The 19,138-nt window shown below is 37.4% G+C and overlaps 1 protein-coding gene across 16 annotated transcripts in view; it reads right to left on the bottom strand.

Annotated features, from left to right (window-relative positions):
- The window catches only part of Pam (peptidylglycine alpha-amidating monooxygenase), a 281,804-nt gene that overhangs the window by 57,208 nt on the left and 205,458 nt on the right, over positions 1-19,138 (bottom strand). For all 16 annotated transcript variants that reach the window (XM_006985735.4, XM_006985733.4, XM_006985738.4 and 13 more), the window contains exons 10-14: positions 18,898-18,978; positions 18,552-18,628; positions 17,370-17,473; positions 5,509-5,693; positions 5,016-5,087 (exon numbers count right to left, since the gene is read on the bottom strand). In XM_006985735.4, coding sequence (XP_006985797.1) covers positions 5,016-5,087; positions 5,509-5,693; positions 17,370-17,473; positions 18,552-18,628; positions 18,898-18,978 — 519 coding nt within the window. The remainder of the gene's footprint in view (positions 1-5,015; positions 5,088-5,508; positions 5,694-17,369; positions 17,474-18,551; positions 18,629-18,897; positions 18,979-19,138) is intronic.

The following is a 19,138-nucleotide window of genomic DNA, read 5'->3' as shown; positions in this document are numbered from 1 at the left end:
CATAAATCACAACAAACTGATAAATTTTAGCAAATGAGACCACATACAGGAACTGTAGTGTATTTAAAACTGGGCCAAATGACATTGAGGGTCCTTGGAATCAGCTAAGAATATAATATTAATCACATGTACTTTGTAGGGGCATCAAATGACTGTCTCATTCTGAATAACGCAAAGAACTGTACATTTCAGCTACTGCATCCGTGTGTGCCTCACTCCTACAGCTGACCAGATCTTACTTCAGAAAGCTTTTCCAGTCTACTGTTATGGCTTTAATTTTATAACCCTTTTCCTTGATTTTGCTTATTTGATAAAGCTTGCCAATGATAATTCATTTTTGTTAGCATAAAACCACTGCGAAATTATTTTGTTTCACAGAAAGTGTCTGATGACCTTTAACTGCCTGGGGTCATGGAGTGTTTTCCCTCTACAAATTGTATTTTTGTCCCATTCTCCCTGCCTTGGGACTATAGCTTCTCATTCTGACCTTTGAGTAGAAAGATTGATTATATATGGGCACAAAGACTACATGAGAAGGGTTTTGAGCAAACTGAATAAAACATGTCTAAGGTCCTTTCTGCAGCAAACGAAATGCTGTCCAGAGGAAAATGCACCATTTTGAGGATGTGTGGGTACTGTACATTAGTGCTTTCAACTCCGTCTTGAGTTATGGAAAACACTGAACCACACTATACAAGCAACATAATTTAAGAGCAACATCTGTATTCTGAATTTTAAGGATAGCAATACTGAATTTCAAAACTTATAAATATACTTGTATAGATTCTTGCTTGAGGCAGGTAAGCTTCCATTTCTAAATAATGCTGATAGAAACACCAGGCTGTACACAGCAAACAAGTGTGAGACGGAATAAGGAAAATTTAGAAAATGTGTCAGCAGAGACATGTGAGAGATCTCTGTGAGTGTGTCCATATCTGCTCTGGAAGATCTCAGGACCACTTCCTTTCAGATAGCTTGGTAGCACTCATTTCCTTCACCTACAACCACTGTAACTGGATTCACACAGTAGCTCATTGCTTAATTTATTGTACTTTATTATACATGTAGGCCCTAGTTCACTTGTTTGCTGTACTTATTAAATACAGGTAATCGTTCACTGTTTACTGTACTCATATATGTAGGTAATTCCTCACAATGATTTAAGGGATGGTGATATTTCTATCTTTATGCATGGAAACACATTAATTAATTTGTTCACATATAAGCTCATATATAGAGAAATGAGATATTTAAAAATCAATAGGAGTATAACCTAATTATGCATCCATTAAAAATAACTGTTGCAGGTTGGGTATGTACCTTCGTAGGTAGGTAATACTTGCTTAACATTACCTAGGTTTGATTCTCAGCATTGAAAAAATATCACCCTTGTCAACAGTTTTTATTATAATAGGAAATATGAAAAATATAATAGTTTTTAAAAGATAATATAAACTATATATATTATAGTCTAATATAAATATTCTCTGTATGATGTATAAATACATGCATACATATTTAAAATATAAGTGTAATATAAGTGTAATATATATTTCACATACAGGTATTTCTTTGTACTATCAACCTTTTGCTTATTTATAGTTTGTATAGTTATATTTTATAATGAATAGTATTTAAAAGCTCAAAGCACCCATTATTTAAAAAACCCTGCAGACTGGTGTAACACCTTGTTAAGATGTTTTCAATTGTTGTGTTATCCAAGATAATTTGAAGGGTAAAATAGTTATGTAGTACTGGCACTTGGGTGTTTCAAAATTACACCATCTGCAACAGAGTCTGAAACATTCTTGCCAAGGATGCTGTAGAAGGACAGTGTGCTAAAAGTAAGCACAAAGGCCATACCACATGGCTTCGTGTGACTCAGATGTCTATTGATTTTCAGTCAAGATTAATGTTCTGGGAACCAAGTTAATAGCTGGCAATTTTAGTGGTGAGAATTTCAAAGAAAAGAAAAAAAAAAGAATTAGATGAACACATGTTAAAAGGATAGTGGAGTTTCATTGGATTTTTTTTCTCCATGTTGGAGACACAGTCTGACTGGGTAGTCTAGATGACCAGCAAGCCCTATGGATCCTCTGTCTCCACTCATTTAGTGCTAGGGTTACAAATGCATGCCACTGCATCCACTTTTATGAGGTGCTCGGATTCAAATTCAGATCTTCATGTTTACATGGCAAGAACTTGACCCATTCATCCACCTCCCCAGTCCCTGTAGCTACATTTTTTTTTTATTTTAGTTAATGGAATATGGACATTCCTCATGCAATCTTATGATCTTAGTAAAGTTTGTACTTTTAAAAAGACCTACCAGCTTTCCAACAAATGCTGCATACAGACTTTTGATATGTAGGTTTTCAGACAGATAGCATATTACTGTATTATGTGTATGAGTACACAAATATGTTTATGTGTAGAACTATCTATAGTGTTTGCAGAACAACCTGGACCTGGGGGCAGTATAGAGCTTGCCTTCACAGACAGGTTCCTGATGTTACAGGTAATCGTTTTCATGTCTCACAACTGTTCTGTTGTTTACCACAGTTTGAGACTTTCTGTGGAATCAATATAGTTGATATCTGCTGGTTTGTGCCTAGCATTACAGAAATAATTTAGGTCTATTATTTTTTTATTGAAGGTAAAAACATTAAAAGAGTTAATATAATTTGGAGGAATACATGGTGATACATTGGACCAGAATAACAAAATAAAGTTATAGGTTAAGTTTAAGGGCTTACTTTAAAAATTATGACACATGGGTAATTTATTTGAATAATTACAGCCCTCCCACTACCTATTTGGTCAGCACGACTTCCTAGGGAGTGAAATAAATAGATCTTTTGTGCAAACAAATGTCTCTCTGAATAATAGCCTGCTTTCTCAGTAATGAGTACATCTGTTCTGTGCATTGTAAAGAAATAGACTGATCTCATTAGTATATCAGATAATCTGTATGAATGTACATAGCTTTGTGTCTCTACTTAAATCTTTAGCTGATGGCTTTCAGTAACCACTGGGCTAACACAGAGACTACCGTAGCCATTGGCCTAGCTTTGCTAGTTACTACTTCACAGAATGTTGGAGGGGATAATGGATATACCCATTCCAGCACATGAGCACCAGAGCTTATTTTCTACATCAGAGTCAGAATAATATTTCCTTCCAAGTTATATTACTTTCCTTACAGTATTTTTCTCTTCCAATTATAAGTAGAAGAAAACAGAAACAGTAGAAAAATTCTTCTCTGGAATTCACAAGAGTCTGGGCACATTTAAAGTTTGATGCTATAAAACAAAGGGTAACTACATGGCAAATATGAAGGTCTTTAGGTGTTTTAAGGGGAAACAGTATGTATAGTTGAAACTACCTCGATCTGAGTGATTAGAAGTAAGAATGATTTGCTTATGCGGTCTTTAGGTTTTTACCTTGATCAACCAATTAAACTAACGTGAAAAGGAAGTGATAATCCAGCCTCAGGTTACATATCTACAAATGACACTCTCATCTGACACTATCACATGTATATTAGTATCTGTGAAGGAGTTTTAAGACTGTTCAAATTATTTTGAAGACATAAATTCAAATTGTGTTCACTGTCAAAACAATTATTTGTAAACCTGGGCAAATTTCAGCATAGTTAACAGTAGACTCTGTTAACACTATCTGTAATCAGGTTGCTACTCCTGAGTTCCTAACAAGTGTATCAACAGGATTGATAAAATTAGCTATTTTAAGTTATACCCACAGTTTTTTTTTATTGCAAAAACATCTCCCTGGTTTTGAATTAACACATACACAGAAACACTTGAAGCTAAGCTGCATTTAAAATGCTTTATTTTAATACGGTGTTTTCTTTCTTTCTTTTTTTTTTTTTGCATGTGTATGTGGTGTGAATGCACTTATGTGTGTTTGCATTTGTGTGTCTAGGGGTGCACATGTGTGTGCTCATGTATGCAGAGGCCAGAGGATGATGTAGGTCTTCTTCTTCAACTGATCTCTACTATATTTTCTGAGGCAGGGTATTTTGCTGAACCCAGAGCTCATCCATTTGGCTAGTCTAGCTAGTGAGCTTGCCCTGGGGATCCCTTGTCTTGGCCCTCTAAGTTCTGAGATTACAGATGGGCCACCATGCCTGCCTGCCTTTTATGTGACTGGTGGAGATCTGAACTCTGTCTTCATGCTTGTTCAGCAAGTGCTTTTTCCACTGAATTATCTCCTTGGCCCAAACTTCCATACATTGTTAATAGAAGACATTTATTTATTTGTCTTATATTGACATGCTATTGCATTCATATTAAGCTAATGTTTAAAAGCATATTATATTTAACCCAAAATGAATTAATTGGAGACATATTCTAATATCTAACCCCAAATATTATTTTCTAAAGAACTTGCAAGAGACAAAATCTCTGGAGAATACTTTCTCACTGCCAGTACATATAGTTTATGACATAATAGCTACAAACAGTCCTACGTCAAATACACAGAACACAGGGGAAAACGATACTATCTTAACTCATGGCAATATAACACAAGACTATGAATGCACAGCAGCAGTCTCTCCTGTCCTTCTGAGGGCAGGAAGAGTGACTTAAACAGGCAGGCTTAATTCTCAATTTCTATTTTGCTGAAACACAAATGCAGTTAACAAACATAAGGATTTAAATAGAAAAGTTCACTGGATTTCAAAAGCAGGCCAATGCTTGTTTTTCACAGTTGTATTTGCACACCTATGTACTATATTAAAAAGTTACAATAGTGAATAAACTCGAGCAAAGACAGAGAAGCCTAAGATGACTAAATTACATTAATGAATTATGCTTTTGTGGCTAAGCACAATTGGCCATTTCCTTATACATTATGCATCATATCAGATTAGTAACGATATGGTTTGAGGCTGATATAGAGACACACACTATTTGATGGCTTTGCAATTTGGCTACCTATTTTGATAATGAATACTTTTATAGGCTGATTATAGAAGTAAGTATACATACCCTGCTCTAACACCTCTTCATCTTCATGCCTTGGCTGCTGGGTTAGAGCAGTTTTATCTTTGTTTTCTATTTCTGTAAAGGATCAAAGAAGTTGAGTGTGAATTATAGCACATGTCACATACTTTACTAGTTTACTGGGATTCTGCCATCAAAACAGGAATATTACTCAGAATCTTGTGTTAATTACATTATCAAGAAACTTTTTGGTTAGAATGCTCTCATTCACAATCTTCTGCCACCCCCAGCACAACTACCAGTTACCTGTCTTGTTATATAAGCAGGCCAACTATTTTTTTGGTAACATTATTAATTACAGAGCATTAAAAAAAGTTTCAACAATCTACTCGTATTGAGTTTTTAAATTGACCTTAATAATAAGTAGCATGCCTAATGATTGACTACAGAGGCTAAAATAATTTGAGATTAATCATATAGTCCAGTGAGACAACAAGTGAAAATACAGAGCACAAGACCACATAATTGTCTCGCTTACCTTTGTGATGGCCATGCATCATCACCATGTCAGATTTTACAGCAATTGGAATGTTGGCCTCTGCTGGTATAGTTCTGAACATATCTGGGGCCACGTTCTGTGTACAGGTCATGAAGGAAACTGCATATTTGGCTTCCATGTAATACATGATGTATAAGTTGCACATTTCATCACTAGACGTGCCACTGTAGGGGGAAAAAAGTAGACAGAGCATAGAAACTGTTCAAATAGAACATGTCATTAACACAGGGTAAATGAAATGAGTAAATCTGGCCAACAATGGACTCAACAGTGAAAAAGCTGCACCTGCTTTATGTTTTTACATTAAGACCTATCACAGTCTCCAACATCAGAAGCACATTATCAAAGCTGCAATTCCACCCAACAATGGGGTATCGGTTTCTGGGTACTCTGTGGGCATCGCCCAGTACCACAGGTGAAAATGGCATTGAAGTAGCTCAGAGATGCAGTTTTTTCCCCTCCAAAGTCCTTTTATTCTTTATTTACCTTCCATGTTTTAAAAACCCACACATAAATCCATTACATTTTAAACAAATTACATTGTTCTAGTTCTAATTATCAACTTTCAGGAATCTAGAATCATCTGACATTCTAGTTTATCACTGTTGCTCTGAAAAAAAAAAACAAAACAAAACATTCTGACCAAAATTAAATTAGGGGAGGAAAGGTTGTGTTTCAACTTACAAGTTACAGTCCATCATCAAAGGCAGTCAGGGTAGACGCTCAAGGAGTAACTTTAAGCAAAAAATGATGGAGGAGCACTATCACCTGGTTCATTTTCAGGGTTAAGCTTAGATAGCTTTCTTATAAATCCGGGGTCACCAGCCTAGGGGTAGTGCCGTCTACAGTGGGCTGGGCCCTCCTACATCAACTAAGAATGAAGAAAATTTCCCAAATGCAAACACTAGACTAAGCTGATCTAGGAAGTCAGTTGAGACTTCTCTCTCAAATGACTGTAGTCTGTGCAAGTGAATAGTAACAACTAAGAAGGACATCTGGCAAGGGTGTTTCGATGAGAAGGAGCTAGATTAGATTTGCCTGCAGGCAAGACTGTTTGGAAGTCTTGTGATTGTCTGGAAGACCAGTCTAACAGTGGGTTGACTCTAGCTGCTTCAATTTCCAACTGCCTTTACTTCCGTGCAAAGATGGTCTGTGACCTGGACTTGTGAGCTGACAAACCCTTTCTGCTTTAAGATGGTTTTCATCGGGGTACATTATCAAATCAACAGGAACGTAATTAGGACTCCAATAGGAATATCATGTATTATATAGAAGTACACTTACTGTCCAGTGTCTAGAAACTTGTTCTGGATTCACTGCCTCCTTTTTATGGTCATGTGTCACCTGGTGCACCCTAAGTATAACCCTGATATCTGACCTTGCAACTGAGTGAAGGAGCAGGGAATGAAAGAATGACCAGAAAGGAGTCCCAATGAATTATCTTTAACCTCTTCCAAGGGGTTCACATCTTACCCATGTAGTACCATATAGCTGATAGGTAATGCTAAACATAGATGTTTAAAACACTGAAACAGCTATTTCTAAGCAAACAGTTCCAGGCAATAGAAATAACACTCAGTCCTTTACAAAGCATGCTTTCTTCCTCAGTCAACACAGGCTACCAGGTACTTAAGATTTTTCTCTGGTAATTAAGGAGGCTTTGCATCCACACACTTCAGAAGGCTTGTATAGCAACTTAGTTCTGGAAAAAGCACATTGCTTTTTGGTTATTAGTTGTAACCATTTTTAGCAAGCCTAATCAAAAAACCAGCTCTAAAGTAGACTGCTTGCTCTGGGGAAATTCATCAGTGTTGATTTTTCCAGCAGTGTCATGCGGCAATCAATTCTTTTCCATGGCAACATAGATGACATCAGCAAGAAAAGGGAAAAAAAATAAAAATCTTTTCCAAATAGGATGTGATTCCTGTAAGCTGTGAAAATGTACGGCCCCTGTGAGACCTCAGGAACTGGCTCTCGCAGTAAGGAGAAGCTCCGGTAATGTTTCAGAAATCATTTGGCTTCTTACTCCAAATCTGATATACGTCATTTTAACTGCCTTCTCCATGAAATAAAAGCAAATAGTGAAGTGAAGCAATCCTAAGCAAACACCTGTTCACTATGCACTTCTTCATGGTGTCAAGACACCACCCCAAATTATATTTGAGCAGGTTTAGGGCTGGTCAGAAAATTATGTACTCTAAAAGGAATGGGGGGGTCCCTTAATAAAAGGACATGAAAGAAGAAAGCTTTTGCTTTTTGCCTGCTTGCCCCTCCTCTCTCTCACAGGCAAGTTCATCTATGATGCTGAGGCATTCTTTTGCTGCTATTAGAACCTATTTTTTTGGATTCCAAGGATTACTGAAGACAAGTAGAAACATCCAGGCTTGTTGAATGAACACTTACACTCTTGGATTTTCTATCAGCAGACAGACATTGTTGGACTAGCTGGACAGCAGCCTGTAAGCTTTTGTAATAAATTCCCTTTTAATATAGATAGATTCATTCTAGAAGTTCTGTTCTTCTAGAGAACTCTTGATTAATACAAGACCCATAACCCCTAGTGAAATAGAAACACTGATTAAAAGTTCCTACCCCCAGCAACAAAAAACCAGAGCCAGATGGATTCAGCACAGAATTCTATCAGATATTCAAAGACAAATTAATGACCACACTCCTCAAATTATTCCACAAAATAGAAACTGAAGGAATACTGCTTAATTCATCTTATGATGCCACTATTACCCTGATACCAAAGCCACACAAAAAGGCAACAGAAAAGAAAAATTTTTACCAATATCCTTTATGACAATAAATGCAAAAATTCCCAATAAAACACTTGTAAATCAAATCCTAGACGACATCAAGATTAACCACCATGATCAAGTTGGCTTCATCCCAGATGAAGATGAGATGCAGGGATGGTTCAACCCAGGTAAATTGATAAATGTAATGCACTACAAAAACATACTGAAAGACAAAAACCACACCCCTTTATGATAAAAGTATTAGAGAGACTAGGGGTGTGTCTTAGTTAGGGCTACTATTGCTGTGATGAAACACCATGACAAAAGCAATTTGGGGAGGAACGGCTTTTTTAGCTTTACACTTCCACGTCATTGTCCATCACTGAAGGAAGTCAGGGCAACATTTCAAACAGGGTAGGAACCTGGAGGGAGATGCTGATGCAGAGGCCATAGAGGGATGATGCTTACTGGCTTGTTTCACATGGTTTGCTTAGCCTGCTTTTTAAATAAAATCTAGGATCACCACCTACAATGCGCTGGGACCTCAGTCATTTATCATTAATTGAGAAAATGCCCCTACAGACTTGCCTCCCACCCTGTTTTATAAAAGCATTTTCTTACTTGAGTCTTCTTCCTTTCCAATGATTCTATCTTCTGTCAATTTGAAATAAAACTAGCCTGTGCAGGATACAAGTGCTATACCCCAACATAATAAATGTAACTTATAGTAAGTTCACAGCTAACATCAACCTTAAAAGAAGAGAAACTCAAAGCATTTCCACTAGAATCAGGAACAAGGCAAGGTTGTCCAGTCTTTGTATACTTATTTATGGTGGTGGTACTATTAGAAGGTATGGCCTTGTGGAGTAGGTGTGGTCTTGTTGGAGGAAGTGTGTCACTGTGGAGGCAAGCTCTGAGGTTTCCTATATGTTCAAGATACTGCCCAGTGTCTCAGTCCACTACCTGTTGCCTGAAAGATGTAGGATTCTCAGCTACTTCTTCAGCACCATGTCTGCCTGCATGTTGCCATGTCCCACCATAATGGACTGAACCTCTGAATTGTAAGTGAGCCACCCCAGTTAAATATTTTTCTACATAAAAGTTGCCATGGTCATAGTCTCTCTTTACAGCAATAGAAACCCTAACTAAGACAGAAGTTGGTACCAGGGACTGGGGTATTATTATGAAAGGCCTGACCATGCTTTTGTTTGGAAGAATTTGGACTTTGGGAGATTGGGTTAGAAAAGCAGTGGAATGCTTTAAGGGCAACTTAATGGGCCATACCAGTAGGAGCATGAAAGATAGTGGTGCTAAGAGTGTTTTGAACTGTGTGGGGGTCTGGCTCAAGAGATGTCAGAGGAGAAGAATTTTAGTATATTGCCTAGAAATCATCCTTGTGATATTTTGGAGAAGAATGTGGCTGCTTTTTGCCCTTGTCCAAAAAGTTTGGCTGAGGCTAAAGTGAAGAGTACTGAATTAATTCTGTTGGCAAAGAAAGTCTCAAAACACCTTAGTATAGACTCCGTTGTGTGGTTATTTAACCCTGATGAGGATTTATAATAAAAAAAAGATCAAGCTGAGCAAATAAAAATACAAAATGTACAGATTGAGAAATGGAGCATCAGGGAGTGGAATAGAGCTAAATTCTGTGTTCAAGGAGATAAATGGATTAAGAAATGGAATAAAGGGAGTGGTAACCTCAGGGCAAGATCCCACCCAGCTCAATTTCCAACTTGTAAAAAGGAATTAAAGAAAAACTTAAGATGTGTGGTGGATGGTATATTTCTTTAATTCCAGCACTCCAGAGGCAGAGGCAGGCAGATCTCTGAGTTTGAGGCCAGCCTGGTCTGTGGAGCAAGTTCCATAACAACCAAGCATAGGCAGTGAAGAAAACCACAGAAAACAGAAAGCTGGCAAAGATGTAATTGAATGAGAGGGTCATGTTCCAGCCCCAGCAAGTAGCAGAACTTGGCAGCTTTGGCCACATGGTTCTGGCCTTAGAGTCAAGGACAGAAGAAAGGGGTTATGGAATTTGCCTCTGTGAATAAGGAAAGCCTCTGAGGCCAGGCATGTGTCAGGAATGTCCCTGAATGGAGGCCTAGAGAGGCCATTTTGTGAAGCTGTGAAGGTGAAGCCTGGATTGCCTTGCAGACCCCAAGATGTTGGAAGTGGCAGAGCCGTGGGATACCTGCAGAGAAAAGCTGCTAACAGGGAGTGGAATCAACCCAAGAGAAAGAAGTATGTTGCAGTCAACAAAACTGAAAGGAGTTGGAGATCAGAAGAGCATTTGACATCAGATATGGAGATACAGATTTCAGAATTTGCCCAGCTAATTTTTGGTCTTGCTTTGATCCAGTATTTCTTCACTGTGCTTCTTTCCCTTTTGGAATGGTAATGCATATCCTGTGCCATTATATGTTGGAAGTATGTGATCAGCTTTTGATTTTGATTTTTACAGATGATTACAGTTAAGATAGGAGTTAAGAGTGAATGAATCTCAGAAAAGACTTTGAACTTTAGACTTTTAAATAAGTTTGGGACTGTGATAGACTATGGGGAGTTTTGAAGTTGAACTGAATACATTTTTGCATTATGATATGATCATAAGCCTTTGAGAACTAGGGAGTGGAATGTGGTGGTTTGAAAGAAAATGGCCCTCAAAGGAAATGGCACTATTAGGAGGTGCAGCCTTGTGAAATAAGGTGGTCTTGTTGGAGGAAGTGTGTCACTGCAGAGGCAAGCTTAAGGTCTCATACATGCTCAAGATATTGCTCAGTGTCTCAGTCTACTTCCTGTTGCCTGCAAGATGCAGGACTCTCGGCTATTTCTCCTGCTCATGTCTGCCTACACCCCTCCATGTCCTACCATGATGATAATGGACTAATTAAACCTCTGAAAATGTAAGGCACCCCAATTAAATGTTTTCCTTTATAAGAGTTGCTGTGGCCATGGTGTCTTTTTACAGCAACAGAAACCCTAACTAAGACACTATTCATTATAGTTATTGAAGTCTTAGCTAAAGCAATAAGATAACTGAAGGAAATCAACTGGATACAAATAGGAGAAGAAGGGGTCAAAGTATATTTGTTTTCAGATGATGCAAATATGATACATTATGTACAGCCTTTGTACATAAATGGTAATCAACCTGGAACAAGGAATTAAACCATGAAATATTTGCTAAATAGAATTATCAGACCACACATGATCAGGAAAATAGTTTACTCCTGTTTTCAGGACCAAGTCAGTGAGAAAAAGGAATTGATAAAGGGCTAGAATATGAAATAAGAAAGTATCATAAACTAAAATAATTTAACACTCATAATGGAGGCAAGGAAAACAGTGACTAAATTAGAAGTTATGCATGGGAAAGCATAAAGTCACACATTAGAAAATGCATATGTTTGTATGTCTCCTCCAATATCTCTGACTTTATGAGGTCTGAGTACTTAGCTAGGCTTCCCCTACCAAACATGGTTTCCCTCTTATTGAGCAGGTCTTCAGTCTAATTAGAGAATTGAGGTGCCACTACTGCATCCTTATAGCTACCACGTTGTTTTTGTCATTACAATTCACAGCCACCATACCTGGGTAGGACTAAATTAGCACAATCCCTAACAATAATCTCAACACTTGTTCTTAGATGCACAGGTAAGTATAACCTTTACCTCCAATTAAGGAAACCTCTCTTTGCAACAGAGACTACAGTAGAAAAACCAATCACAATGCAGAGCTCTGGAGCCCAGTCCAGATGAATACCTCTTAGCAAGCACTTCTGCATGTAAGGCTGAGGAACATTGTGGAAGAAAGCCCCAGAACATCAGGGAGTTTGCTGTGAGATTGTCTCCTAATAATGTTAGAAGCTACACCCAGTCTTACCAACATGATTGCCCAAATATGAGCTGCACAAGGACAACAATTGATGTGCCAAACTGGATGGGGAAAAAAAAATCCATGACACTAAGCCTACATAAAGAGCTGCAGACAATTCAGTAATGTTGACAGTTGAAGAAAATACTCATCCCCAGGGAAGAGTACACCAATTGGTTATCCAATAGCAAATGGTTGGCCATAAGAACATATATTCAAGTTACTTTATACAGACTGAGCAGGTTACATTTAGGAATATGTATATATCTGCATATACATATATGCATGCAATAACAATTAATGAAAAAAAAGAGGTCAGGAATTTGAAAGAGAGCAAGGATGGGTATATGCAAGAGATGAACGGGAAGAGAGAAATGTAATTATAATCTCAAATATAAAACAAGTAACAATCAAGAAAATGCAAATGGTTAAGTATTTTAAAGTAACATGGCCAGGAAGTGGTGGTGAACACCTTTAATCCCATCACTTGGGAGGCAGAGCCAGGAGGATCTCCATGAGTTCGAGGCCAGGCTGGTCTATAGAGCAAGATCCAGGACAGGCACCAAAACCACACAGAGAAACTCTGTGTCAAAAACCAAAAACCAAGAACCAAACAAAAAACCCCGTAATACTTTGTTTGTTATTACTTAATATCATAGTTTATTATTTTAGTAAATTTGTGAAAATAAAAATAATGTAGCAACTTCTAACATGATTATCTTACCATGTGTTATGTTGAAAAAAATCACACATAAATGTGTAAAAGTATACATACATTATACATATGTGCCCATATTGCACACAAATCTATTCATATGGTACACTAATGCAATTAATAGTATGTGTTCATCTTAGAGACAGATGAATATGTTCATCTATAAACATGATTCTGCAAGAAATATTAATCTACCCACAAATGTAGTTCATTGGAGGTACTGACTTGGGGATGCAAAGATGGGTTGATAAACAATTTATAAATATTGGCTACTGTAAGGAAAATTTCATCGGAAAGGCTGGATAGAAAGGAACGTGCTTAATTCCTATCTACTACTAACTGGACTTGTAGGGAACCGAGTTCCTCCTCCTATCCAACAGGGAACCCACCACATGATAAGGATGGTTAGGAGTCCATTGCAGCAGACGCATGCACAGCTTGTTAGTTTTATTCCACAAACTTTCATGTTTTTTTCCTCTTAAAAACAACAGTCAACAACAAAAATAAAACAAAAAAAATCCATATATCATACTGACTGCTTTCTGTATTCCTGAAAACCAAAATTCACTTTATACCAGACTGTCTGCTTTCTATACTCCTGAGGGAGTATTTTGACCATACAGACCATTATTTTCCCCAGAGGTCAACATAAGCAACTCAACTGCTAATCTGAATAGTTATTCACATGGAAAAGTAGTGGTGGAGGAAGGCGGTGTTCATGGGTCGGCCTGCGTTCCTGGACTTTTAAATATTCCCAAGTGCCAATGTATTCTCTAAAATGATGACCATGGGTACCAGCAGTATTCCAACATCGCTGCACTGCATTTCTGTCATACCCAAGTGCCCATGTGATAATTTCTTCTTTACACTGGCATACTTAATACCAGTAGCTCTAAATCAGATATGCCTTAGTGAGCCTGGAAAGAATGAAAACTTCAGGAAATGGATGGCGAATGATGAAGAAGAATCTTGCTGAATAGCTGCGTGTAACTTATCATGTTCTAATACACAGGCTCTGCTATACCGTACTGCTGAATGATGGTTTAGTTCAAATGTATATGGGTGGTTTTTTTTTTTTTGGTGGTATTTCTGAAAAATATTTATCTGCATTGATGATCTATTTCGGTGACACAGGGGCTTTTATAAAACTACTTTATAATAGAAATGAAGATTTGAGAAAGTGGCAAGTATTCTGAAATGAATCGTTAGAAAATCCCCAGGTCTGTAGGACGTGCTCAGGTTGTGGGCAGTGATACCCTGCCAGCTAAATGGTGTCTTCCCCTAGTCTTGTTTCTTATTATCAACAGATGCTGGAATTACAAATGGCCAAATGGGTCATACTAACTTGGTAAATTAATACAAAATTCTAAATAATGTATTTCATAAAAGTTGCATGCTTTTAAAGATGCACAATAAGGGGTTATTATTTATCATATACCTTCCCCTTTGCAAATCTGTTCTGTACATTGTCGATTAATAAAAAGACATCAGGTAGAAAGGAGAGAGTCAGGACTGGAGGAGAAGGAAGGCAACAACAGAAAGTAATGTAGGGCGATTGAACAGAGTGTATGATGAGCATGTATAAAATGTCACAACCGACACTCACTGTTTCGGATATAATAAAGTAACAGTGAAAAATGAAAATAGATTAAAGTGGTTTATTTGTTTTGGATAAATATCTTTCAGACATTGTCACATTCTCTTCTGTTACTATTCTCACGAAATAATACATTTCTGATGAAAAGAGGACCAGTAGGGACATGCCACCTGATGATCCTCAGGATTTAGAAATTTTAGTCTAAAAACTTTTAGGATGATTAGCTGACTTAATTAGCTTAATTGACTGACTTAAATAGAGTCTATTTATTTGTTTGAACTTGACTAAATGTTTGAAATTGATTTAGAGAAGTGTCTCATTGAATGTAAAGAATGTACCACCATTAGGCATAAAGTATCATGTCTTCACGGACTTCACTTGCACCATGTTATTAGTATATAGTTTATACAGTGTCTTATGTATTATTTTATAATTTAAGATAAATGTATATTTATATATAATATTTATCCTTGAGTATATTTGTTAATTTATCTAGATTTAAATACATCGTTTAAAAAATATCTTTAATACCACTTTTGATTGCCACATCTTAATTAATCACAGTTATTAGGAACAATATTACATCTGAGCATGTGCATACAACAAAGAATAATTAAAGTACTTTAGTATATCCACCACTTTGCATAACTGCCACTTTTTCATAGTTATATACTTGAAAATTATTTATTTTTAAAATATTTATTATTGCACATAGTCATTTTCTCTAACAGAAAATGAAAAGCTATTTTCTTGTCTCTTTAAAAATTTATGACCTCTCATCAACAATTTCCACTCATTCCCACTTCATTCCCTCTGTCTCTGGCTCCGGCTTTACCATGACTCTAACTCTACTTTACCATTTTTAGAGTCCACAAATAAAATTAAGATCACTGGCTTGACAAAATGTGTCATTGGATACAGAGACCTGCCAATAAGCCTAAGGACCGGAGTTAGATCCCTGGGACCCACAGAGTAGAAGAGAAGAGATGACTCCCTCCAGTAGTTTTTTTAACTTTCAAAAATACATATACTGTAGGACACAAGTGTTGGTGCACAACACACACACACATATACACACACAATTCCTGATTACATTTTCAACTGTGATCCAATAGTACTCTATGGAAATTATACCTGCTAATGTACAAAACACACTATAGACAGTATCTTTCTATATTTAAAAGGCACATTAAGCACCACAGGCATATAGCATTATAATAAAAATTTTATTCATGTCTAGATTTCTTCAAACTTGTCTTATTAATTTGTTATTCTTCTGGAAAAATGAATCTGTGGTATAAATTAAATATTCAAAATATAGACTCACCAAATAACTTGATTTCCTACAATCCCTTTCTATTTCATTTATATTAAAAATAGTATTTACTTTAATTTTACAAGAGAGTTACTAAAGGATAAAGTAGTATCATCATTTTAGGGTATTATTTTAAAGCAAAATGTACAGTTTTAAAAAGACTAGAATTATTCTAGTCTCATGAAACTGAAAGAGGCCTCCAGAGATCACTCTGGCACTATAATAAGCCATTCATTTCTATGCTGGAAATAACCTCAGAGGAAAACCTGCAAGGATAGAATCTGGCCAAGGCTATGAGTCCCTTACCCAAATTGTTAAGGTCCTTGAGGCTGAAATATTCTACTTTCTCCCACTTAAGCTTGTAAATCAATACATGCAATGCTCTGAACGCGTTTATTTTGAACCACTTTGTTTACTTACTGAGAAGGTTAACAGAATAACCTCTGGCACTTAACTACCATTCTTGTGGCCCCACAAGCATGCGGGGCAGAGAGCAGCTGATCAATACGCTCTGGATCACTTTACCTCAAGTGCCAAAGACTGTTAGGGAGGGAGCAGCCCGCTCCTTCTTTCCAGTATAGCTTTGTCTATGCTGTCAAGCCTCCCCCTGAACTATCATATCGTTCTGTATGAAAACTCAATAATTTGGTTGCCTGTCTCCAGTCCTCTCCCCAAATTTAAGAAACCTCATGCAATATGAAAGCTGTTAGGAAGCTGCCTCTTTAACACAAATGGATACTGTTTGCCCATTACAAAGAAAAAAAATTAAAACCCATCTTAGAGTGATATGAAAAATCCACCAAGTGCTCCCCTGCCCTTCCTTTCTCCCACCTAGTGTGGTTCCATGTCAGTAGCTACCAATCTTCTGAAAATCCTCTTTCTATATCAGCATTACTCTCTGGAACTTCTCAAGCTTCCAAGTGGACTAAGTAAGTACCTTTGAACCTAGTTCCACACGGAAAGGAAGCACCTACATCATTTTCTAGCAGAAAGCCTCAGAAACTTTGCCTTTCATTTTAAATCTCTAATCTATTTTTTGAAGAGTCCTTAATGCTTTACAGATTGTCACAATATATTTTTTTTGACAAAATTAAAATTATTTGATGGCACACTTCAGCATTTTGAGAAGTAATGATGTCTTGACATCCCTTGTTAAAAAGTGGATGGATACTATGCTCTTTTGGTAGACTAGCAACTGAAAATTTCAGGTTGGAAATCGCTTCAGCACACAGAAAGAACCATGGGCCAGAGTATTTGTTTGCTTAAACTTAAAATAAGGGCAAAAGGACTCTTGTGAAAACAAAATTTCACAATCATCTTATTTCCTTTATTAAGAAGAGTCCAAAGAAGAAACAGGGTCTTGCAATAACCATAACAAGCAAAGCAATGATGAGGCAGGATGAAATGCTGTAGGTAAAAGCAGGGCCACACTCTAAGGCTTTTCCAAATCAGTCAGCTGGGGAGTGATACAATGCTAGTTTGTTGTAATTGCTTGTGATACCAAACGTGTGTTTCATTCATTCACAGAGATCACTATTACCTACAATTCTGGCATCATCTGATATACTCTCTGTGAATAGGGGGAGTGCAGACTCTTACCCGATGTGGGTGGCTTCTGTCCTTCCTTCCCCAGTGAATACACATCTTGCTGCCAGGATGTCACCAAAAGTAACATCTACTGGGTGCTCCACGGGGTAGAAAGCCTGCCCAGAAGACAAACGCAACAATTCATTAAAATTACTACTATTACTTACAAATGCATGCTTGATTCATATGAGGCCTGGAGCACTGTGGGTAGAAAAGATGAAGACACACAGCTCTCCTGATCCTTGCACAAAACAAACAAACAAACAAACAAACAAACAAACAAACAAAACCGGCTAGATAAAATGAGCTCTCCCTTAATCCATCAATTCCACATTACAGAACAAGTGCCAGACTTTAAAATAAACTAACACTATTTATAACACCCCCCTCCCTGCCTGCCGCCCAGGCTCAATACGTCTAGAAGAAGAGCTTTCTGAAACAGACTGAATGACGGGGCAGAAAATACTGACAACCTAGTAAGATGGCTCCTAATGACATTACTGTACCCATAGATCCGTGCACCTCTCAACCCCTTCATCAGAATGCTTTTCCTCGCACAGATGACACTTCACAGAGACCCCAGCTGTCCAGCAAGCAGAGAGGAAGGTAGGTTGGAATGCTCAGCCCTAAGTGGGATGTCTAGATCACACCAGACCTCCTCAGAGGAGATAGAGAAGACCGTGACTGCCGGAGGTGGTAGATGACTTCAAGGAAACAGTGTTTTCTGGACATGAAGGGCAGTTACATGAATGTTATATGAAGTTACAGCATAAAAAACACCTGTGCAAGTTCAAGGCTGAAAGAATCCCAGAACGGAGGTGGGAGAGGTAGGCATGACGTCCCACCACTATCCCAGAAACTCGTGTCCTTTGAGGGCTGCTGGTAGGAGAGCTAGTTTTCTTTAATGGTGTGACCCCTGGTTAGGTTGACCACATGCCCGGGTAGGGTCCACTCAGAAGGAGTCGGCCACATAAACTGAACTCCACAGCTTAAGAAAAAAGAAAAGTGAGAATTTGAAGTTGGGTGGGTGGGGAGGCCTGGTGGGATCTGTGGGAACCTGGGGAGGGTTGAGCATGATCAAAGTAAATTGTATGAAATTCTCATAGAATTCATAAAAAAAATTTCTTAGAAAGAAAGTACTGCCATCACATCTAGAGAGGCTTTAAGGGAAGCATTAAATTAGGCACTACATACCTGTGGCAGTTGAGGGCTCTGGCGTCCAATCAGCGTCCACTGTCCATTTCTTACTCTGTATCCACTCACTACCTTACCTTAATAAACACAAATTGAAACATACAATATAATAAACGTTTAGAAAATCAAAACCCACATTTAATATTTACCTTCTTTTCAAAAATAAAACCCCAATAGTTTCAGAATTCAAAGTACTATCTTAATGAAATCATGATGAAACAGTATAAAAATTTGAGGAATTTGATAAAAATGTACTTAAGGTCTAGCATAATTTAAATTTTATATTTATGGTGCCAGCAAGTATATGTCAATAATTTATAATTTAACATGTAGCTTGAGTTCTTACCTAAATGGTGAGTATGGACCCTGTAGGCAAACACATGCATGGGATACATTTTATAATGGCACGAAATATCAGAATTCACCACTGTGGGAAACAAAAACACAGACAGAATTCACTATGCATTTGGAATAGTGCATGTTTTGTTTTTGGTTAAAAATATGTGTGAGGTAGTCTCAGGTGCTGCCCCTTGATTTTCTTGTGAAATAAACACTCATTCATTACCCAGTGGACATCAAAAATTTAT

The sequence above is a fragment of the Peromyscus maniculatus genome, chromosome 13 (assembly GCF_049852395.1).
Source record: "Peromyscus maniculatus bairdii isolate BWxNUB_F1_BW_parent chromosome 13, HU_Pman_BW_mat_3.1, whole genome shotgun sequence".
Taxonomy (NCBI): domain Eukaryota; kingdom Metazoa; phylum Chordata; class Mammalia; order Rodentia; family Cricetidae; genus Peromyscus; species Peromyscus maniculatus.
Note: the sequence above shows the minus strand (reverse complement) of the source record. Positions and strands in the feature narration are given on the sequence as shown.